The 19,916-nt window shown below is 40.8% G+C and overlaps 1 protein-coding gene across 5 annotated transcripts in view; it reads right to left on the reverse strand.

Annotated features, from left to right (window-relative positions):
- ARHGEF26 (Rho guanine nucleotide exchange factor 26) overlaps positions 1–19,916 on the reverse strand; it is a 72,153-nt gene that overhangs the window by 31,192 nt on the left and 21,045 nt on the right. For all 5 annotated transcript variants that reach the window (XM_083613224.1, XM_083613226.1, XM_083613225.1 and 2 more), the window contains 3 exons: positions 15,970–16,130; positions 3,058–3,210; positions 1,122–1,251 (listed from right to left, as the gene is read on the reverse strand). In XM_083613224.1, coding sequence (XP_083469350.1) covers positions 1,122–1,251; positions 3,058–3,210; positions 15,970–16,130 — 444 coding nt within the window. The remainder of the gene's footprint in view (positions 1–1,121; positions 1,252–3,057; positions 3,211–15,969; positions 16,131–19,916) is intronic.

The raw sequence follows: 19,916 nt of genomic DNA on the forward strand, positions 1-19,916 counted from the left end.
TTACATAAGTTCTCAACAGAGTGCTTTCACAGAAGTAAATTAGTGCTTTCTCCTAATTACATCCTAGTTGATGGAGCATTACTTTACACATATGACAACTGGTTTAAAATTGACTATTTTTTACTTGAAACTGCTATGAAAACTTATTCCATATAATTTCCCCTCTTAAACTGAGAATTGTTTTGCGACGTTCAGCTATAAAAGCCATTGCTTCAGTATTTTACAAGTAAATACAGTGGTACCTCTGGTTACAAACTTAATTCGTTCTGGAGGTCTGTTCTTAACCTCAAACTGTTCTTAACCTGAGGTACCACTTTAGCTAATGGGGCCTCCTGCTGCTGCTGCCACCGCACCGCCGCCACACGATTTCTGTTCTCATCCTGAGGTAAAGTTCTTAACCCGAGGTACTACTTCCAGGTTAGTGGAGTCTGTAACCTGAGGTGTTTGTAACCTGAGGTGTTTGTAACCCGAGGTACCACTGTAATGACATTCTAATAATAATAATAATAATAATAATAATAATAATAATAATAGTTCCATAAAAAGAATTTTGCTGGATGAGGCCAAAGGCCTATCTAGGCCGCCATCTTGTTTCCCACAGTGGACAACCAGATGCCTATTGGAAGCCCTCAAGCAGGCAATAATCCTGTCCCACAGTTGTTCCTAACTGGTATTGAGAAGCATGGTGCATCTGAGCATGGAGTTATGACCATCATGACAAGTAACTATTGATAGTCATCCTTCATCAAAGAAACATCAAATACAGGGACAGAAGTAAGGCCCATTACTGGCAAGAGTGCAGGGAAAACAATGACTGCAATCCAACGCACAGTTAATATACCAAAATCCCAGAGAGGTTGATGGGACCTAGGCTGCCCAGCAGAAAGTCTCCCTCAGACCAGCGATCACATGCCTGAGCAGACATGAGGTGTTAACAATGTCCAAATCAGGGCACCCGGTGCAATGCCAAAAATGAACAGGAAAACCTAGACTTTTTCTTAACAACAAGGCAATCAAGTGTAACAAAAAGCTGAGCTAAAATGGTGGTGGCAGCAGCCAAAGCATGGTTTCTAAAACCAACTTTAAATACAGATATACAGTTTGAAATATGCCGCTCTTACATCCATCAGCAGCGGAAGTCGCGTGACCCTCTGCATAGGGAGAATGAGGAAAGAAATCATAGGTAAGTTTCTGCATTCTTCTTGGGACTCAATCCGCGACAATACTTCCTTGAATGCTGGATTTGTAGCCCTAACCAAAAACAACAATAATTTTAAAGAGAGAATTAATTTAGAAGTTACTTATGAATCCTATGAATTTTTTGTTCAGGTACTTTCCCAGAAACTGTGCTAATGCTTTTCTGTTATTCCCCAACCTCGTGTGGACAATGCTGAGCTAGGTGGACCAATAGTCTGACTCAGTATAAGGAAGCTTCCTATGTTTCTACACATGGAAATATATCATGAAACAGTAGGCACTGCTTCTCCTGTGTTACTGATAGGAACTAAGGAACACAGAAAGATCCCTTACACTGAGTCCATCAAGCTCTATACTGTCTACAATGACTGGCAGATGCTTTGGTATTTCAGACAGAGGTCTCTTCCCAGCCCGATCTTTAGATGTTGGAAACGGTACCTGGGACCTCCTGCCTGCAAAGCACATTGCTCTGCCAATGAGCTCTGGTCCTTCATTCACCAAATTCCTCAACTACTTTCCTCTCTTGTTTGTTACAGGACAAATTCACAAGAGGCTGCGGGGAAAGGTGAGCAAGAGGATGGACTGGTGAAGAAATGTGGTTTGAGGATCAGCAGCTGGAAACGCCTTCAATGCCTTGTACCATTTTGCATCTATTGAAACCATTTACAGGCAAGGAACATGCAATTCTGTGGCCACATTTCTGCTCAATAAGCTGACACATGAATGAGTTTTTAGCCTACGTGCACAGACCCTTCGTTCTTCCCTTTGCCTAAACCAGTAAACAAACCAGGAACTCCTTCCTTCCATTAGCTATGGTGTCCCATTCCACCCAAACTGGAAAAGTGTTGTTAGCAGCTTCAGAACAAGGCAGGGATATTCAACCGTGGTTTCAAGCTGGCTAAATATCCCAACTTTTGTTCTGAAGCTATTAACTAGAAACTTCTTCCAGGTTATTAAAATATAGTTCACTAAAGAACTTTGGAGTTTGCTTGCCATTTTCAGACAAAGGGCTTGTTCGTGCTTTGGCATATTAAGTCAAAATATTATCATCTGAACTCTCCTGTGTGTGTGTAATCAATCTCTCAAATCTCCAGTAATAACATTAAATGCAGGATTTGAGCAAAATCAAGATCTCTGCAGCTAGTGCAACCCACCTCCCGCCGTGAGTTCTGCTGAATGAAGCAGAACATATTAAGGAACTATGAATTATGAATAATTAATTGCCTAATTCAGACCTTGTCCTTTTAAGTTGCAAACATTTGAATTAAAAGGGCTATTTCATTTATCAGGGAAAGGGAACTTCAGGCCCAGGTGGAAACGTGGTCCTCCAGAACTCTCTACAGTGGTATCTTGGTTCTTGAACTTAATCCGTTCCGGGAGTCCGTTCGACTCCTGAAACTGCTCAAAAACCAAGGAGCAGCTTCCGATTGGCTGAAGGAGCTTCTTGCACTCAAGTGGAAGCCACTTTGGACGTTCAGCTTCTGAAAAACGTTCGCAAACCAGAACACTTACTTCTGGGTTTGTGGCATTTGGGAGCCGATTTGTTCAGCAACTAAGCCATTTGGGAACCAAGGTTTGACTGTATATGGTCCCTGGGACTCTCCCGAGGCTATACTCTTTACTTGCCCTACCTTTCAGCCTCCTTGAGTGTTTTTGCCTGTCTGGAATATGCTGCTGAACTCTTATAATGCTTCTTTGCTAGTCTTGGAATTACCCAATAGTAGAAACGTAAAATTTACATTTGTTGCTATGCCTTTGGCTCTACTCACCACACCTATGTGGCCCCACAAGGAAATGGGCTCATCAGGATAAAAAAAAGATTGTATACCCATGATATAAATAGCAACTTCAATTACTTACAGTAGTTTCTGGAGTGTTCGCTGCTGGTAGACTTCATTTGTGCAATATTTCACATAAGGGTCAAAGGTTGATGCAGTATGCTTTTCCACAATATCACTGATATCATCTATGAAGATATTATTCTGATGCCTTGCTTCAAGCTCTCTAAAGAACCTAAAATGGAACAGAGCAAATTTACAAAACATAATTTATCAGTATATTATCTGAAAGGCTAAGAGGTCTTTAAGTGACTTCATAACCAAATAATTATATGCTGCAGTACAGAGATAACTAGAACAGCCTACAGAATCTCATGCCAGAGCCATGACCTGTCTCTTTCTCTGAAAATCATACATATGCTTTTATTGCCAGTAGAAATTGGTGCTCATGTTTGTGTGTGTGTGTGTAAGAGAGTGAGAGAGAGAGAGAGAGAATGGAAGATAAATGAATAACCTACCACAATACAGATGACAAACCAACATATTTCACTGACTACAATTACAAGGAACTGAACCAAAAGGAATGTAGAACTATGAATTCGTTTTGAATAAAGGAAAGCTTAAACTGAATGGAGCCCATTCCTTGCTTATTTGTACCATTTGGGATGGGCATGGGAGATTAGCTGCCGTGAGTGGCAACAGGAACAAGTAGCTACTCCTGGCAGCTGCCACCCACCCCCTCCCCATGCTCCAGATGCTGTATTGTTTTCCTGCACTGTCCTCCCCCACCAAAAAAAGGTAGTTACCATTTCCCCCAAAAATGTACAAAAATGACACAATGTATAGCAAAGATAGCTTATGTAGCGAAGTTGAATTTGAATTACAAAACTAATGAAATTGTAATGAATTTATATCAAAGTTGTAATGAATATGAATGGCACACTGAAACAGATTGGATTTTTTTTTTTTTTTGCACACCTCTAGTTCAAGAAATATACCCATTGTACTTCTTCTATGTAAAAATGCAAATATAGAAGGTGTAAAGTATTCATGAATCGTATAAACTGAACTGCTAATGCATTCAAGATTTTTATGATAAACAGATCCAAATGGAGATGAAATCATGTTTTCTATAAAATGTTGCATACTTTCTATGCTATTTTATTCACAGTGAAAATATAAGGTCCTCAAATAATATAAACACCATGCAGAAATTTGAATGTAAGTGTTCCACTCAAATGTAACTTCACAACACTTATCTAGAGAACATGATGTGTCTACTTCCTATGTTTCCGCTACTGTAAAAAAGAACCATGAAATTTGTTCTCTGTAGCCAAGTGGACTTTTTATACATTTATTCCTATTATTTCCTTGAAGACTGCTGCTACTGCAAACCAAGGTTTGGTTTGTGGCTTCACTGGATTCTAATCTTTGAAATATCTGGTTATGTGTTATTTCTTATATTACTTATTGCATGTTGCTATTTGTAGGCTTTTTAAGTAACTGAATTTATATCAATATATAATTCCTGGGCAGTTATTTATATGTTACTTAAATAGTGGGAGAGCAAGCCACAATTTTTGGTGCGCCAAGCCAAATATTAAGTACAAGGAGCTGAACAGTGACTTGTTTTTGCTGCCCATGACTGCAATAATGATGATGATGTAGTATAGCCAAGCACCAAATCCACAAGTTGTGTTTAGTGAATTACTGCTGTTTTTGGAAGGAAGAGCCACAGCTCAATGGTAGAACATCTGATTTACAGCAGAATGTCCCAGGTTCAAACCCTAGCATTTCCTGGTAGAGCTGGAAGAAACTCCAATCTGAAACCCTGGAGAGCCACTGCCAATCAATTTAGACAACACTGAACTAGATAGTCCCATGTTATTATTCGGTATAAGGCAGCTTACTGTATTTAGGAGAACCTTTAAAAGAAACCCAGGTGTTACGGGTTCCAGAAGAGTACTGCTGTTTTCAGTTCTACAGTGACTTAATAATTTCCCAATGGTAGTAGGATGGCCTTACCAGAGCATACAGAGCAGCTTCAGTAGCAAAGGATCAAAGCTGCCATATGAATGAGAGCAGTTGTTTATGCAGAATTTTTTGTTTCCCAGCTTTTGCCCACAGACTTCAACCCAACCACACAGACTCAACTTGCCACCCCAGACAGCAGGCTATTCCAGTACCACAGATCTATGAGTGGGAGACCTGTTTGTGTATGTAGATTGCATTTGGTAGATCTAAGCCAGCCATGACCAAACTTGACCCTCCAGCTGTTTTGGGACTACAATTCCCATCATCCCTGACCACTGCTCCTGTTAGCTAGGGATGATGGCAGTTGTAGTCCCAAAACAGGTGGAGGGCCAAATTTGACCATGCCTGACTTAAGCAAACAACCGAAAGTTTTAAACTATCACTTTGGCATAAGCTCTATTGGCAAAAATTTGCTTACACTGGAGAAGAATTTGGTTTCATTATTTGACATTTTATGGTCTGAAGACATGTTTGATATTAAAACAATTGTGAATTTAAAGCACAACTATCCTGGCTATAAAATTTATGTAATGTCTTCAGAGAGCAGCAGTTTGTAGGAAGTTGAGATTAAGTCAGGAAAGCACAGGATAAATAATCTTTTCTCTTAAAATAATTTGGTGCATCTAAACATTGGTTAATAGTTCAACAATGTACATAAACCTTTTATCTTTAAAGCTGAAATAAAGCTTCATATATTTCCTCACAGGAAAGATCAGCAATTTGGTTGAGGATAAGATATCGTAATAATGCTTATGGGACCATTTAAAATTGGGTCTAAAGCCCTTTTAACAATGCAAAGGGATTCCTTTAAGTGCTTTCCTCTTATCACTAAGAAGGTTATGAGATTAATTTAAGTTTAAACTAAACAAGTTCATGCTAGCATATTCTTTTCCCATCTATCTCTCATTAAAATAAGTATCTGCTCTGCAATAATCTAATCTAACTCATTCTGCTTATTCTCATGATGCTCCATTGACCCAACTAAAATGTATAGACGGCTCTTTTGCTCTCACTAGTCAAAGAAAAGTTGAGTTTTAATCAATCTTTCTTGCCCAATGAGAAAGTGAGGTCTCTCTGAAAACGTTTTCTCCTTTAATTAGCCAGCTCTTGCTGGAGGGCTTTACTATGGAGTCAATATGTTGCTCTGCAAGTTCTTTTCAATTAACACCAATGCAGAGGCCTCAGTGTTTCATTGGGTCCAATGCAACTTAAAGCAGAAACGCTGAAGCACATGGTTCTGATCCAGCATTTCCTTGCATAAATAAGATCTTAGATGCATGCACAAAAGTCCACATTCACAAACTTATCTCTGCAGTATCAAAAACGGTTTGGAGCAACTTCTCCCACTGCAGTGAAGAGGGCTGTGTCAGCCACTGGACCATGGTATGCTGTTTCTGAACAAGAGATGGCTTTCAACAACTAATATCATAGTCATTCTACAGCATATGCACTGGGTGAGCCAGCAAAGCTGTTATGGGTCTTGTATCTAGCCCTCCCTCTGAAACACTGGAGTCTGCAGGTGCTAATGTATCCCATTTTGTTTAACCCACCTGGGAAACTCCTGCAGCACTCTCATTGCATATTGTTCACGTCTCCAGTGTCAACTTCCAAATAATGATGCAGAAAAGGAGGAAGAAAATGTGCATCTTTATAATCACCCGGGTAAAGTTGATCTGTCATTTTTGGCATCTGATACGATAAGCCTTCCAGACATTTCTGGACACCAGTTACTATCAGCCCCAGGCAGCAATCATATCAGTCAAATGATTGCTGACCATTGGTCATGCAAGCTGGGGCTGATGCGAACTGGTGTCCAGAAAGATCTGAAGGGCTACAGTATCAGAGTTACATCTGTAGGTCCATAGGTTTCCACTCCCATGATACTGTGTGGCTCCATCTTTAAAAGGTACTTTAAAAGGTACTGTAGAAGCTGCTTATGGGAGTTCAGTTCCTAACAGGAAGTTTAGGGCCAACAAAAATAAAAACAAGTGTCTTCAAAGGGGTACATTCATGTGTATAATGCTCTGCAAGAACCAGGTGTCTACTATTTATGGTTGCCTGTCACCAGTCATCTGTCATGTGCTAGGGACATGTCCAAAGCACATGGTGAACTAAGTGATGGGCTTCAGAATGGAAACTTTGGTTCAAAAGAAACTGAAAACAGGCTGGCATTTGTTGTAACTTCATACACTTTATAACAACTGATTAAAACTGTCAACCTTTCTTCCAAGACCTTTGGTGAACTTTCGTTCTGTTTATAAATTCTTTTTCCTTGCTTTCATGTGGGCCTCTTATGTTGCAACACTCTACAATACAGTCCACACAGAAAAAAGCAGCCTTCTCATTATACATTAACAATGTACAACGCTTAAGTTCTACAAAACGACCACAAATGGCTTCCTTTTTACAAATTCAATTGAAAAACCCAAATTTATTACAGCCTATATACCCAGAAACTTATTTCTGCACCCAAATCTCCATTGCAAGGTCAAAACGAAAGTGTACAAGGGTTGGTTTTTTTTAATGAACATTAAATTCCATTCAGTTCCAGCTGATAAGAGATTCTTCTTATGCACCAAAAAATAATCAATGCAAAAAGACCTGGCAAAGTTACACCGAAGGCTGCACTCTTTCAAATATATTTAACATGACCAGCTGGTGACATATTTCACAATACTTATCTAAACCTAACAGGAATGGAATATTTATCTACTTTCATGCCATACCACTTATACAATTCAGTTGCAACTCAGTGGTGTTATGCTCAATTTAGAAAACTAAAAGTGGCTCAACAAAAGTGTTATTTAAAAACACACACCTAACCATAAAAAGGTACTAGGTACAGCAGCTACTAAATTCTCTGCCTTAGATAAATCAGGGATTCAAATTCCTAGGATTCATCTGTACATATTACACAGTAAACGGGATAAAAGCAAGAGGTTTTTCTGAACTTTGTTCCCAGTAACAGAGCAATGGAGGCGGAGCTGGTTTCCATAACAACCTTTTTCACCATGTGACAAAAGCTTTTCTTTTACGACACATGATCGTATTGCAATCCTAATCCTTACTGAAAGCACTTTGATAAAACATAATAACCTTTGTCAGTACACCTTTGTACGCTCTGAAACGTTTTCAAAGGAAGCACAAAATTACAAGCCAGAAACATTAGTAAACAACTGAAACAATTGTTTTTACTATTTCTCCTCCTAATACATGGCACATTTGGCATGGTGTGTGTGCCCGTTTGTGTTAACAATGTGAAATAATTATATAACTAAAACATCCGTGCAAAAGGTGCACAGTCAATATCTAAATAACTAATAACTCTTTGATTATTTCAGATAATTTTGCAAATAGTTCAGCAACTTGTCACTGAGACTGAACGGTCAGCTAGATTAGCATGGTTAGCTTCCCAACCACATGTAACATTCACTAGTCTTGGATAATTAAGCTACCAACACTAGACTTTAGCTATTTAAATGGAGCTGACAATCTTATTAAGTAGAATTAAGACACTGCAAAAATATAAACAGAGAAAGCCACGGAGATCTGAGGAGGGAGAGTTCATGATGGATGAACTGCTTTTCCATCTCTAGTTTTTTTCTTAATTCCCCTTCTATTTACCACAATGAGGGCAAATTGATGATGCCACTCCAGAGCTGGCAAAGTTTTCCGGCTGGTTTGTCAGGGAAAACCAAGGTTTTCCTGAAGCCACCTGCTCCATTCAACCCCCGAGCAATCAAGAAGTAGTGAATCTCATTCTCCGACTGCCTCCCTGTCTGACGACAACAGAAAAGTTCAGCAGCCTCCACAGTTGCCCTCTCCAGGAAACCTGGGATTGCTCCCTAAAAGATATATGAAAAAGATTTGTAACAGTGCTTACTGTCAAGAATAGTAAGTATGGGAAGCACATGAAAAGGCTAGAGAGACTGAAAGGGAGTGCTGAGGAGAAAGCAGGCATTTGAAAGAAGCAATGGTAATTATCTGTTTAGAGGCAACTCCAGTCCTTGCAGGGTGAAGAAGGATCGCTGCAAGCTCAGGAAACTACTGAGCGGTGATTCTATCACCACATTAACATGCAGAGTTTAACATGCCAATCATGCCTGTGGAAGCAAACATAGTTGACATACCTTAAGCTACACCATAAGCTTTTTATTTTTAAGGCAGAGACTGGGAACCTGTTTTCCTCCAGATGTTGCACTACAACCCTGGCTAGTGGCCAAGTTAGCTAGGACTGATTTCCTGGAGTCCAGCAATATTTGGAGGGCCACAGGTTCCAAATACCCAGTTTAAACTGTACGCTTAGAAAGGAGCGCACCACTTTAATTCAGATTAAATTTAATTTGTCACCTTCTTGTCCACCACTGGGCATTGCTTTCTTTACAAGATACCAAAAAATCTTTAGTGGAGGTCAGTGAGTAAGTGTGTCAAGTTTAACGCTTCAAACCCCAAGCAAACATCCAACCCACTACACATAGCTAAATATTCATCTCTCACCAAGTTGATTTAAGCAAGATAGTTATTGGCCCCTGCACAAGCAAAACCTCAACACGTGGATAACTTGTGCAAAAGAAAATATACAAGACATAATTGTTTTGGACACTTCATTTTTGACATCGCAGGTGTAATTTAACTGAAGTTAAAACTGGAACTGAGCCAAAAGGAGGGAAGCTCGCCACTTTTGTTTTGCTGGGAGATTATTGTGAAAGAGAATAAAGTGCTTGCCTAAACAGGAACTGCTAAATTCACTCTGAATTGACTGAAACTACCTGGAAGCAGACAAAAAATACTAATTTAAAAATATTTAAAGTACTTTCATTGTGTTGAAAAAGGGGCGGGAGAATTACATATGCTAGAGCAATGAGGGACAGGGCAGAGCAATAGCAAGGTCAGAGCTAATTGGTTCCACCAATGTGCTTGAACTGCTCTAACCTCAAAATAGCCACTATGCCTTGCCCTCTGACCATTCTGGTACACAGCACCAATGCCACCTGAAGGAAGTCAGTATCTGCAGTGATGTGCCTCCCTGCTAGCCACTACTGAGCAATCCCATACTCTGGTAGCTGCCCTGGGCTCCTTTGGAAGAAAGGGCACTATATAAATTTAATTAATAAATAAGACAGTTAGCAATCCTGCACTCCAAACTACAGCTACAACCAAAAGGGGGAATATGGGGGGATCCCCAAACAGCAGACCCCCAAACAGCAGATTAATTGAGGAGGGGGAGACAGCATCATCAATAAAGCTCACTTATCAGTGCCTGCAACAATGGCCAAAAGCAGCCCACAGCCAGACGAAGACAACAGCCACACAACAATGAGGACATGCCACCAGCACACAAATCCTGCATCACAACACCCAACATACAAAGCGATTCCACAAAGCCCCCATTCCGTAAGCTGCAGTGACCTAGCCAGCAGCAACCCTGCTATTGCCACTACCATTCCGTAAGCTGCAGTGACCTAGCCAGCAGCAACCCTGCTATTGCCACTACCCAGGCTAAAATACAGGTCTGGTGTTTGCATCTCCTGATGCTGCTCACAAGCAGTTTTAGAGCACAACACAGAGGAAAGGAAAAGAGCCTACAGAACACACAGCATCCACAACACCCATGAGCTGAAAGGTCAGCACACAGTCCTCCTTAGAAAAAGGGTTCAAGACCAAACCAGGGAGTAAAAGACTCTTCCACCAAGTCACCAAAGTAGGGCTAGGTCATGAAACAAGAAGAGCAAACCCATGCAGAGAGTAGGGCGGCCAGGTACACTTGCACAGGTCCTCGGAGTGCTAAACTGGCCAGGGCCAGGGATCTGCCATTTTTGTTTGAGCTTATAATTTATTCTAAGAAGAACCCTTCTCTGGACCCCATCATCTGCATATTCTGTTAACAACTGATGGGCTACCTAGAAAAACTTCACAGATCCTAATGACTTGGACAAATAGTATTTCCTTTCAAAGAAGCAAACACCGTCTTTCTGTAGTTAGGTGCTGGGGTAGGACAGAGATGAACTGATAAGGCACAATGAGGTAACTGTCCACTTACGGAAGATGCCAAATGAAATGTTATCCTGTACAACAAGTTTCCACTAAGAAAAGGTAAACAGTAACTTAACTGATTAAGCACTGCAGCATTAGTCAGTGCCTGAGGACAAATATTATACTGTAGTTGTTGCAACTAGAGAGCTTGATGTACTTAGACCATATCATATCCTTTTCTGTATTTCACAGAAAAGGCTAATTTTCTGTGCAAGGTAGGTGAAGGGGCTCTTTGCTATGTAATAATGAGACGTTTGGTCTTATATGGTACTGTCAATCAAGCAGTCACAGAGAAAACATAGGATGCTGTGGAATATGGGCTTTGTTTCCAATTTAATGTTTCTATATAGCCCTGCAGTAACAATTTCCACAAGTTGATTATGTAAACCACGTAGAAAAGCTTCCTTTTGTTTGTTTGGAATCTACTGAAAGTGACCATGAGTCTTAGTATTTTGAGAAAGAAGAGCAAATATTTATCTCTATTCACATTGTTTTAAATTAATATTAAAATCACTTACAGTACAACTGTTTTACTCAGAGTAAACCCAGTGAAATTAATGAACATGGCTTGGTTAGGTCCATTAATTTCAATAAATCTGCCTCTGAGTAAAATGTAGTTCAACACCACCCTTTGTTGATTTTACATTTATTTATTTACTTTCACATTACTTTGTATACCCAAACAAATGTCAGAAAGACAGAAATACAGATCTTAAAAACCCCCAGAGAAAACAAATAAAACCAAGACAAAACCTATAATCTAAAAAGAGAAATAACCATATTCAATTAATAGCCCAGTCATGAAACTATCATGCCACCTAACACGGATGGTATGAACATTTCACACCAGTGTAAATTTCATGAATTGTGATATTTATTTATTTTCTAAGATTTATATCCCACCTTTCTTCCATCATGCAGTCTGCAGGCAGTCACCCATTCAGGTACAGTGGAACCTCGGTTTTTGAACGTCATCCGTTCCGGAAGACCATTCGACTTCCGAAACGTTCATAACTGAAAACTCAATATGGAAGCCTCAATACAATAGGGAGACTCAAAATGGAAGCCGCATAGCACATTTGTCTGCTGAAAATCGTTCGAAAACCGGAGCAGTTACTTCCGGGTTTTCAGCGTTCGAAAGCCGAAACGTTCAACTACAGAGGCGTTCGGTAACCACGGTCCCACTGTACTACCAGAGCCCTGACCTCTACCATTGGAATCTCCATCATCTGGCAGACAAAAAGATCCATGTTCAAGCCCTACTTCAGCCATGAACTACCAGATCGGCAGCTCTAGCTAATTCACTTACTTTAAGCTTCAGTCCCCCACCTGTAAAATCAGAACAATCAATAGTTCTTCTGGGGATAAAGAGTGTGAAGTACTTTGCATAGTGTAGTATGTTATGGAAATGACAGATAAAATGCCAATGTATTGTCAGCACTCCAGCCGGTATTCCTCAACTTTCTACCTGTCCAGATGTTGGAACTACAATTCCCATCAGCCCAAGTTAGCACGGCCAACGGAAAGGGATGATGGGAGCTGTAATCCAAAACATCTGTAAGGCACTGGCTGGAAGAAGACTGTTTTAGTATTATATGACTTTTCAAATACTGGTACTGGGTAGCATAAACACTGATCCGATCTTAACAAATAGTATCTATTATATTTGCTATATATCACTAAATACACTACAGCAAACCATACTTCTGCCATTTCTTTTGATGACAGAAACACTGGAGAAAGCTGTGAAGAAGAAAAATTGCTCTTAGAACAAGAGAGCCATTTTGGCTGCAGCCAGGGTCCTGGAAAAAAATTAATAGTGCAGCGACATTAAGCTAATGAAGTTCAACTGCAAGTCAAACAGGAACCCAAAATATTTGGACTCAGGAAAGACAAGAGTAGCAAGATAAAGTTATGGGATGCTGTGTGGCTTAATGTGAAAAGCCTGGGACTGAAAACACAGGAATCAACTGTTTGGAATTTATTGTGTTTCCTCCAATATCTAAGTAGTGTCTTGCAACTCTTCTATGGATGGAGACACTTGACTGTATATTTATCTATCTAATCTATCTATCTATCTAATTATCAAATTTATATCCTGCCCTTCCTCCCAAAGTAGCCCAGGGCATCAAATACACCTGTGATACAAAATACAATAAAAACAAAATAAAAACCCTCAGAGATATTGACTAGATTTAAATTAAGGCAAGTTTTGGACACCTGGCATAAACAGGTTTTATGCCTTAAAATGATGGGACTTCATGTGACCATTTTTTTTCCACCACAAGACATGCATCCACTACTCAAAGGCTATTAGGCTATTAATTTTCATATTCATATCTTCCATATCTATATAAAACAATTCAAGTAATGTATGGGGAAGAGAAAGACAATGTTCCTAGAATTAAGCTATATCATTCAATACACAGTGCAATCTGATGCATGTTTACTCAGAAGTTAAGTCCCACAATGTTTGGTGGACTTACTTTGCTAGGTGTTTTTGGTATGACAGCCTAAACAGACTATCTACCCCACTGAACATCAATAGCCCATAAAACAAGAAAGAATAAATCTGAAATACTGTCCAAAAAAGATTATAAATGCACAGGAATTTATACACACTCAATTTAGATCACAAAGAAGCAACAACTAATTCCCCAAACTTGTTTTGAAACAAGAGAGTCAACAAATATAAACATTTCGCAACCGCAATTTTTTCAAGTTGCTGTAATGCAACTGAATCACTGACAACAGGGGTTTAACTTGGGTGAATCTTGTTGCCACACATCTCTAAATGCTTGGAAACTACTCTTTGCTTGATTCCAAACCAGAAGAGATACAGAGATTCCAAACCAGAAATGCCTTAATTAAAGAAATCTGTCAAAGCTTCTAACATTGTTCAGATTTTGCAGCAAATCACCTGCCAATTTTTACAGCAACACATTAGTAATCCATTGTTAAAGGACATGTGCAACATATACACAGCCTTTTTTAAAAAAACAACACAATCTCTTAAAATATCTTTCAGGGCAATGATATGTATCACAACACGACTTCAAAGATCAATCATTTTTAAAGTATTGCATTCCATTTTAAGAAACAATAAAATCCTTAGCTTAAAGATGCAATTCCGCAGGCCTACGTCCTATTGATTTCAACAGGATTTAGCAGCACCTAAAGGCTGGGTCCTAAAAACATGGTATGTACAGATGAGGGGGAAACCATAGGATGCGCTTCAGGTTTGCCTATTGTTTCTGCCAGGGCCAGCCCAACACATCTTGGCACCAGGGAAGAAGATCTACAACAGGAACAAGGGGGTTATAAATATCTACTTCGGGGAAAGGCGGGTAATGAAGATCTACATTGGAAACAGGTGGGGAGTGAAGCTCTACATAGGGAACAAGGGAGGGGATTATCTAATCAACCTTACCCAATAGTTGAAGTGGGAATCAAAGGTGATGCCTTTGATCCAAGGGGGAAAGGGGCTTGGGGCTTGGTCTGAATGATGGTGGGCAGGTACAGAGCCCAGGAAACCCCAGAAAGCAGCCCATGCCATTTCTTCCCTAGCTGGGGGAGGGGACCAGCAGTCCCCTCCTGTTTGCCAAGAGGCCACTGTGGAGGCAGAAGCAAATCCGGCCTCCAAGGAGCATGGAGTAGCTGTTGCTGCCATTGTGGAAGTAGCAGTAGCAGTAGGCGATGTATGCCTTGGAGGCCAGATCTGCTGCGCCTGTAGATCCTGCCGCCTGAGGTAGTTGCCTTACCTTGCCTCATGGGTGGGCGGCCACTTCTGCTGTAGTAGCTCCCACTGCTGAAGAAACAAGCTGCTACATTTTTAAAGTACTTCAAGATTGTTTACATGCAGGCCCAGCTATCTGAACACAAAAAATTAGTACCAAATCTATCTATACACGGCAGATTCAGATATTCGAGAATTTTGTACTTCCTCGTTTACCTTTTGCTGTTTGGTTGAGCATCTGTGGTCTGTATTTTAGTAACTATAAAGTTTCAGAAGGTTTTCCTAGGGTTTTTTGTTTGCTTTAGGGGGTCAAAATTCAGCGGTCAGGAATGCATTAGAAATTTTCCCACAGGAAACAGTGGAAATCGCCAACTCATTATCTGAACGCTCACCTAATGAATGATTTCCAGGAACGCATTGCGAATTTTGTTATATTGTATTCTTCCTTAAGATAAAGGGACTCCTGACCATCAGGTCCAGTTGTGGCCGACTGGGGTTGTGGCGCTCATCTCGCTTTATTGGCCGAGGGAGCCGGCGTACAGCTTCCAGGTCATGTGGCCAGCATGACTAAGCTGCTTCTGGCGAACCAGAGCAGCGCACGGAAACGCCGTTTACTTTCCTGCCGGAGCGGTACCTATTTATCTACTTGCACTGCATGCTTTCGAACTGCTAGGTTGGCAGGAGCAGGGACCGATCAACGGATGTTCACCCTGTCGCGGGGATTCGAACTGCGACCTTCTGATCGGCAAGTCCTAGGCTCTGTGGTTTAACCCACAGCGCCACCCACGTCCCTTATTCTTCCTTAGATTGAACTAAATGCACCAAGAAAAAATTAGCAATGATAACTGCCAACTGTGATAACACAAGCTGGATTCAAAAAGCATCACATGATCAAAGCATGCAGTGGTCATGACCACCCCCTCCCCACAATCCGAACATTCAGATGGCGTTTGAAAAGGCTCTACATGCATAGAGCCCATTCACATATTGGCCAAATGTGTGATCTTCCAGAGGACACGGCGGCTACATGCAGTGTTGACAGGGAAGCTCATGGAACCTTGCATCCCCTCACACATTCTTTCAAAGAATGGGTGTGGGAGGATAGCTGAATTCCCCTTAACAACATTAAAGTGTATAAAAGTTCCTGGGCATAAACAGAATAAAGGGGAAGGACCTCTGTTTAAAACTTACCTCTTGCTTGCTTCGCAGACATCCGCAATATTGGAAAAAAGGTGATGGCTTTCTGTTTTGGTCATTGTAGTGCCCAGTTCTTTGGAGTTCTTAAACATCCGGATCAGGATTTCTAGACTGAGCAAGTATGAATGTTCTGAAGATATAACTTCAAATATAGCCTGCATGTGGGAAGGGGGAGGAGACACATACACAGGTCACTTCTTTTAGCTTTAGGATGCAAAAATCCAGAATCAAAACCCTCCTGAAGCAATGAAGTTCACGGGATGGTCAGGAGCAGGATTTTATGGCCTGGTTGAGATAATAATAATAATAATAATTTATTATTTATACCCCACCCATCTGGCTGAGTTTCCCCAGCCACTCTGGGCGGCTCCCAATCAAGTATTAAAAACAATACAGTGAGATATATAACTATCTCGCTTGAATGAACCGTGATTTATGGGACTGAGAACTTAGCATAGTGCCTGTGTGAACAGATCCTGCTTTCATAGTTTGTTGGCAGTGATTAAAACACATTTTCCCCAGTCTGGATATAATGGAAATTGGGTGAACAAACTTCAAGAATCTTGCATTGAGGCATATGCAAGAAGGGAGGATTGTGTGTATACAATGCTTTTATTTGGTCCAATAAACCATGGTCAGATATCAGATCAAGATCTTTGCGCCTGAATTGGACCAACCTCTCAGGCTAACCCTCACAAAGAGCAAAACTGGCAATAATGTTAAAGTAACTGTTATACGCAAAGTGCTTGAGAAATCAGTATTAGCAAATAGCACCAACTACAAATGTTTGCAAAAATTAAAAAGCTGCCATTTATAAAATATATGTTTGCTCTTTGTAGCCCAAGCAAAAGTCCCCCCATTATTATTTTTAACTACAAAAATAAGGGGGGAGAATCGTGATTTTTATTAGGAAACCTTGTATAAGCAAAAGCCCCAATTAATGAAAACAGAAACCCTGCATAGTTGAAGATTCAGCTCCTTGAAAGCAGTGGAAACTGAGAAGCAGCTTTGCCAGATACTTCTGCAAAAGGTCAGCTGGCTGAAAAGGAGATGGGCTGGTCTCCAGAATGCACACGCAGGCCTCCCACACAAGCCTTCCCAACCCACATTTCTTCTCTTTACTCTGGCAAATCCTACACAGCACTGCCTATCGGCCTCTTCCCCCAGCTTCTTTCCTTCAGTCAGCTGAATGCCTAAAACAGAGTACCTGAGAAAGAGGCTTGATTCAAATATTGTTTGACTACTTATCTGTATACCACCACCAGTGCGTGTGGTGGCACACTGGCGGTGCACTAGTGTACAGGACAGGCCCCCGGCCCCAAAGAGCTTACAATCTGAAATCTGACATGGGGAAACAACACAGGGTGGGTATGGAGCTGCAGGGGAAGGAGACCATGAAATTATTTCTGTTACACATACTTAAAAGCTGGTTGCACATTTATTAAATAGCATGTCCCCGTTAATGTAAAGTATTATCTGGTGTTTCTATATCCACCAGTTAGAAATTCTAATGATTGAGCAGTATATAAATACCTTAAATAAATAAAATTCACATGTCGTTGTTGTTTGCAATGGGAGGACATTTTGACGTATCAGTTGGGATCATGATGTGGCTTCTATTTTGTTTTTACGAATCCCTCAACTTATGACTTGGAAAACGCAATGATACATATTCTACTTTGTATAACTTAACTGGAGGGAATGGAAGAAGCCACAGTGCTATCACTCAGCCTTCCTACTAATAATCTTGTCCCCAATTTATGCTGCACTCACAGGCAATTTGTTGCTTTGGCTGCAATCGTGAAAAAAGGGCTTGACTAAAGAGAGCAGCAGAGTTCTGTAACTAATTTGCTCTGGTGTGTGTGTGTGTGTGTGTGTGTGTGTGTGTGTTTGTGTGTGTGTGTTTCAGAGAAAGGACACCAGAGCCCTCGTCTTCAATGCTATTTAAGAATTCTTTGTTCCCAGTTCCATCACAGCCCTCATTGATTCCTTTCAAGCTAAGAAATTCAAGGCGAGGCACAGCAGTTTTTTGAAAGTGAAAATGAGATATGGGTTGGACACTTATACATTCTAGCAAAGCATACAATGAAAAGAAGTTTTCGATTACCCCGATTTCAGAATACTTTAAAACGATCATCTCAAAACACCCAAACAAGGAACGTTTAAGCTCATGCATAATCTAGTGACACTAATCTGAGATGAAGAATGATAATGCATTTGCCAATTACTATTTCTTACTCAAGACAAGTGACAGTCCCCATGAGTGACAGTGTGAAATGTAGTTATCATTCATTTGCACGGCATCAATACAAACAGATGTGTGAAGCTTGATAGCTTATGCATGCTTTGTGGAGCTCTTTAGAGACCAAATGTATACAAATGCTTTGTATGTGGCCCTGCTGGAGAAGCAGATGCATTCAAGGATAGAATGCGATAATGGTTTAACGGGGAAGATAGATATGTATTCCATCTCCATCCTCTTTAGTTCAGCCTATTTATTTCTCCGTGGCTTTGTACATTATTTAGCATGTTGCATTAATAAACTGCAACAACACACATTGTCCAACACAACCCATTATGTGTGTATTTTTTAAAAAACAACAACACCTCACTTAATAACTTCACCCTCTGCCCCGTTTAATAGCTGCCTTTAAAAATACATTTCTTTAACTATGCCTGCAGCTTAAACAAACCACTCACCTAAGTGAAATGGCACCAAAGTCCTGACTATCACCAATGTATCCTTTTTCCCCTCTTTGGGAAACTCAACCTTGAAGGTACTTCCTGATTTACGGAGACAGAATGGGCTCATTTCTCACTGGCGCTTATTCTGTCCTCAAGGGGGGGCTCAAGGGGGGGGACAGCATTCATCCCAGCATCTCTTCTTGCCAATGGGAGGAATAGTCCTCTTGCCCTCAGAAGAATGTAGGCTAAGTGGCTAAGGGAACAGCACAAGATACAAACCAGGATGGGAAGGGTTAAAACCAGTGGACAGCAGGTGATGGCAGATGTAGCACAACAGGCTAACATCGGAGGCAGAGTGCAGCTGGCAGTGGAGGACCGGCACTTCCCAGATGAGCATTAAGGGCAGCTAATGTTGGCATGAGATGCTACCTTAACAATGGAAATCCAAGCATGCACTGGACAGAAACCGTGATTTTCTTTGCTGCTCTTGAGTCCTGAAGGCACAAGAGAGGTAACTACCAGTGCAGTTGCTTGTTACCACATTGTATTTGGAACTGACAACAGCAAGCCCCATGACCACAAAGAGGAAAGGTTTCCAAGTCCACATCTGTCCCAGTTTCCTTCAACTGCCAAATTGCTCATAACCACCATTCATCAGAAAGTCTCCCAAGCCCTCTGAATCTCAAGTTGATTTTCCTGCCTGTTTTTAAAAAATCCTAACATTCTACAGGCCTTACATCTCTCACCCCCTGGGTATGTCTGTGAGTTTCTTTTGCCTGATATTATTATTATTATTATTATTATTATTATTATTATTATTATTAATACCCCGCCTATCTGGCTGGATTTTCCCAGCCACTCTCAGAACACAGCTCCCAACAGAACACTAAAAACAGAATAAAACTTCAAACATTAAAAACTTCCCTGAACAGGGCTGCCTTCAGATGTCTTCTAAAAGTCAGATTGTTGTTTATTTCCTTGATCTCTGATAAGAGGGTGTTCCACAGGGTGGGCACCACTACCGAGAAGGCCCTCTGCCTGGTCCCCTGCAACCTCGCTTCTCGCAGTAAGGGAACCGCCAGAAGGCCCTTAGCACTGTACCTCAGTGTCCAGGCTGGATGATGGGGGTGGAGACGCTCCTTCAGGTATAGCTGAAGAGAACTGCCCTGTCCTCTGGCTGTTGCCTAGCAAGTGCTAATGGTGCAACCAAAAGCAGATTTATTTATTTACTTCCCAGTTCACACATAGACTGGACT

This window comes from Podarcis filfolensis (genome assembly GCF_964270895.1).
Source record: "Podarcis filfolensis genome assembly, chromosome: 5".
Lineage (NCBI taxonomy): Eukaryota > Metazoa > Chordata > Lepidosauria > Squamata > Lacertidae > Podarcis > Podarcis filfolensis.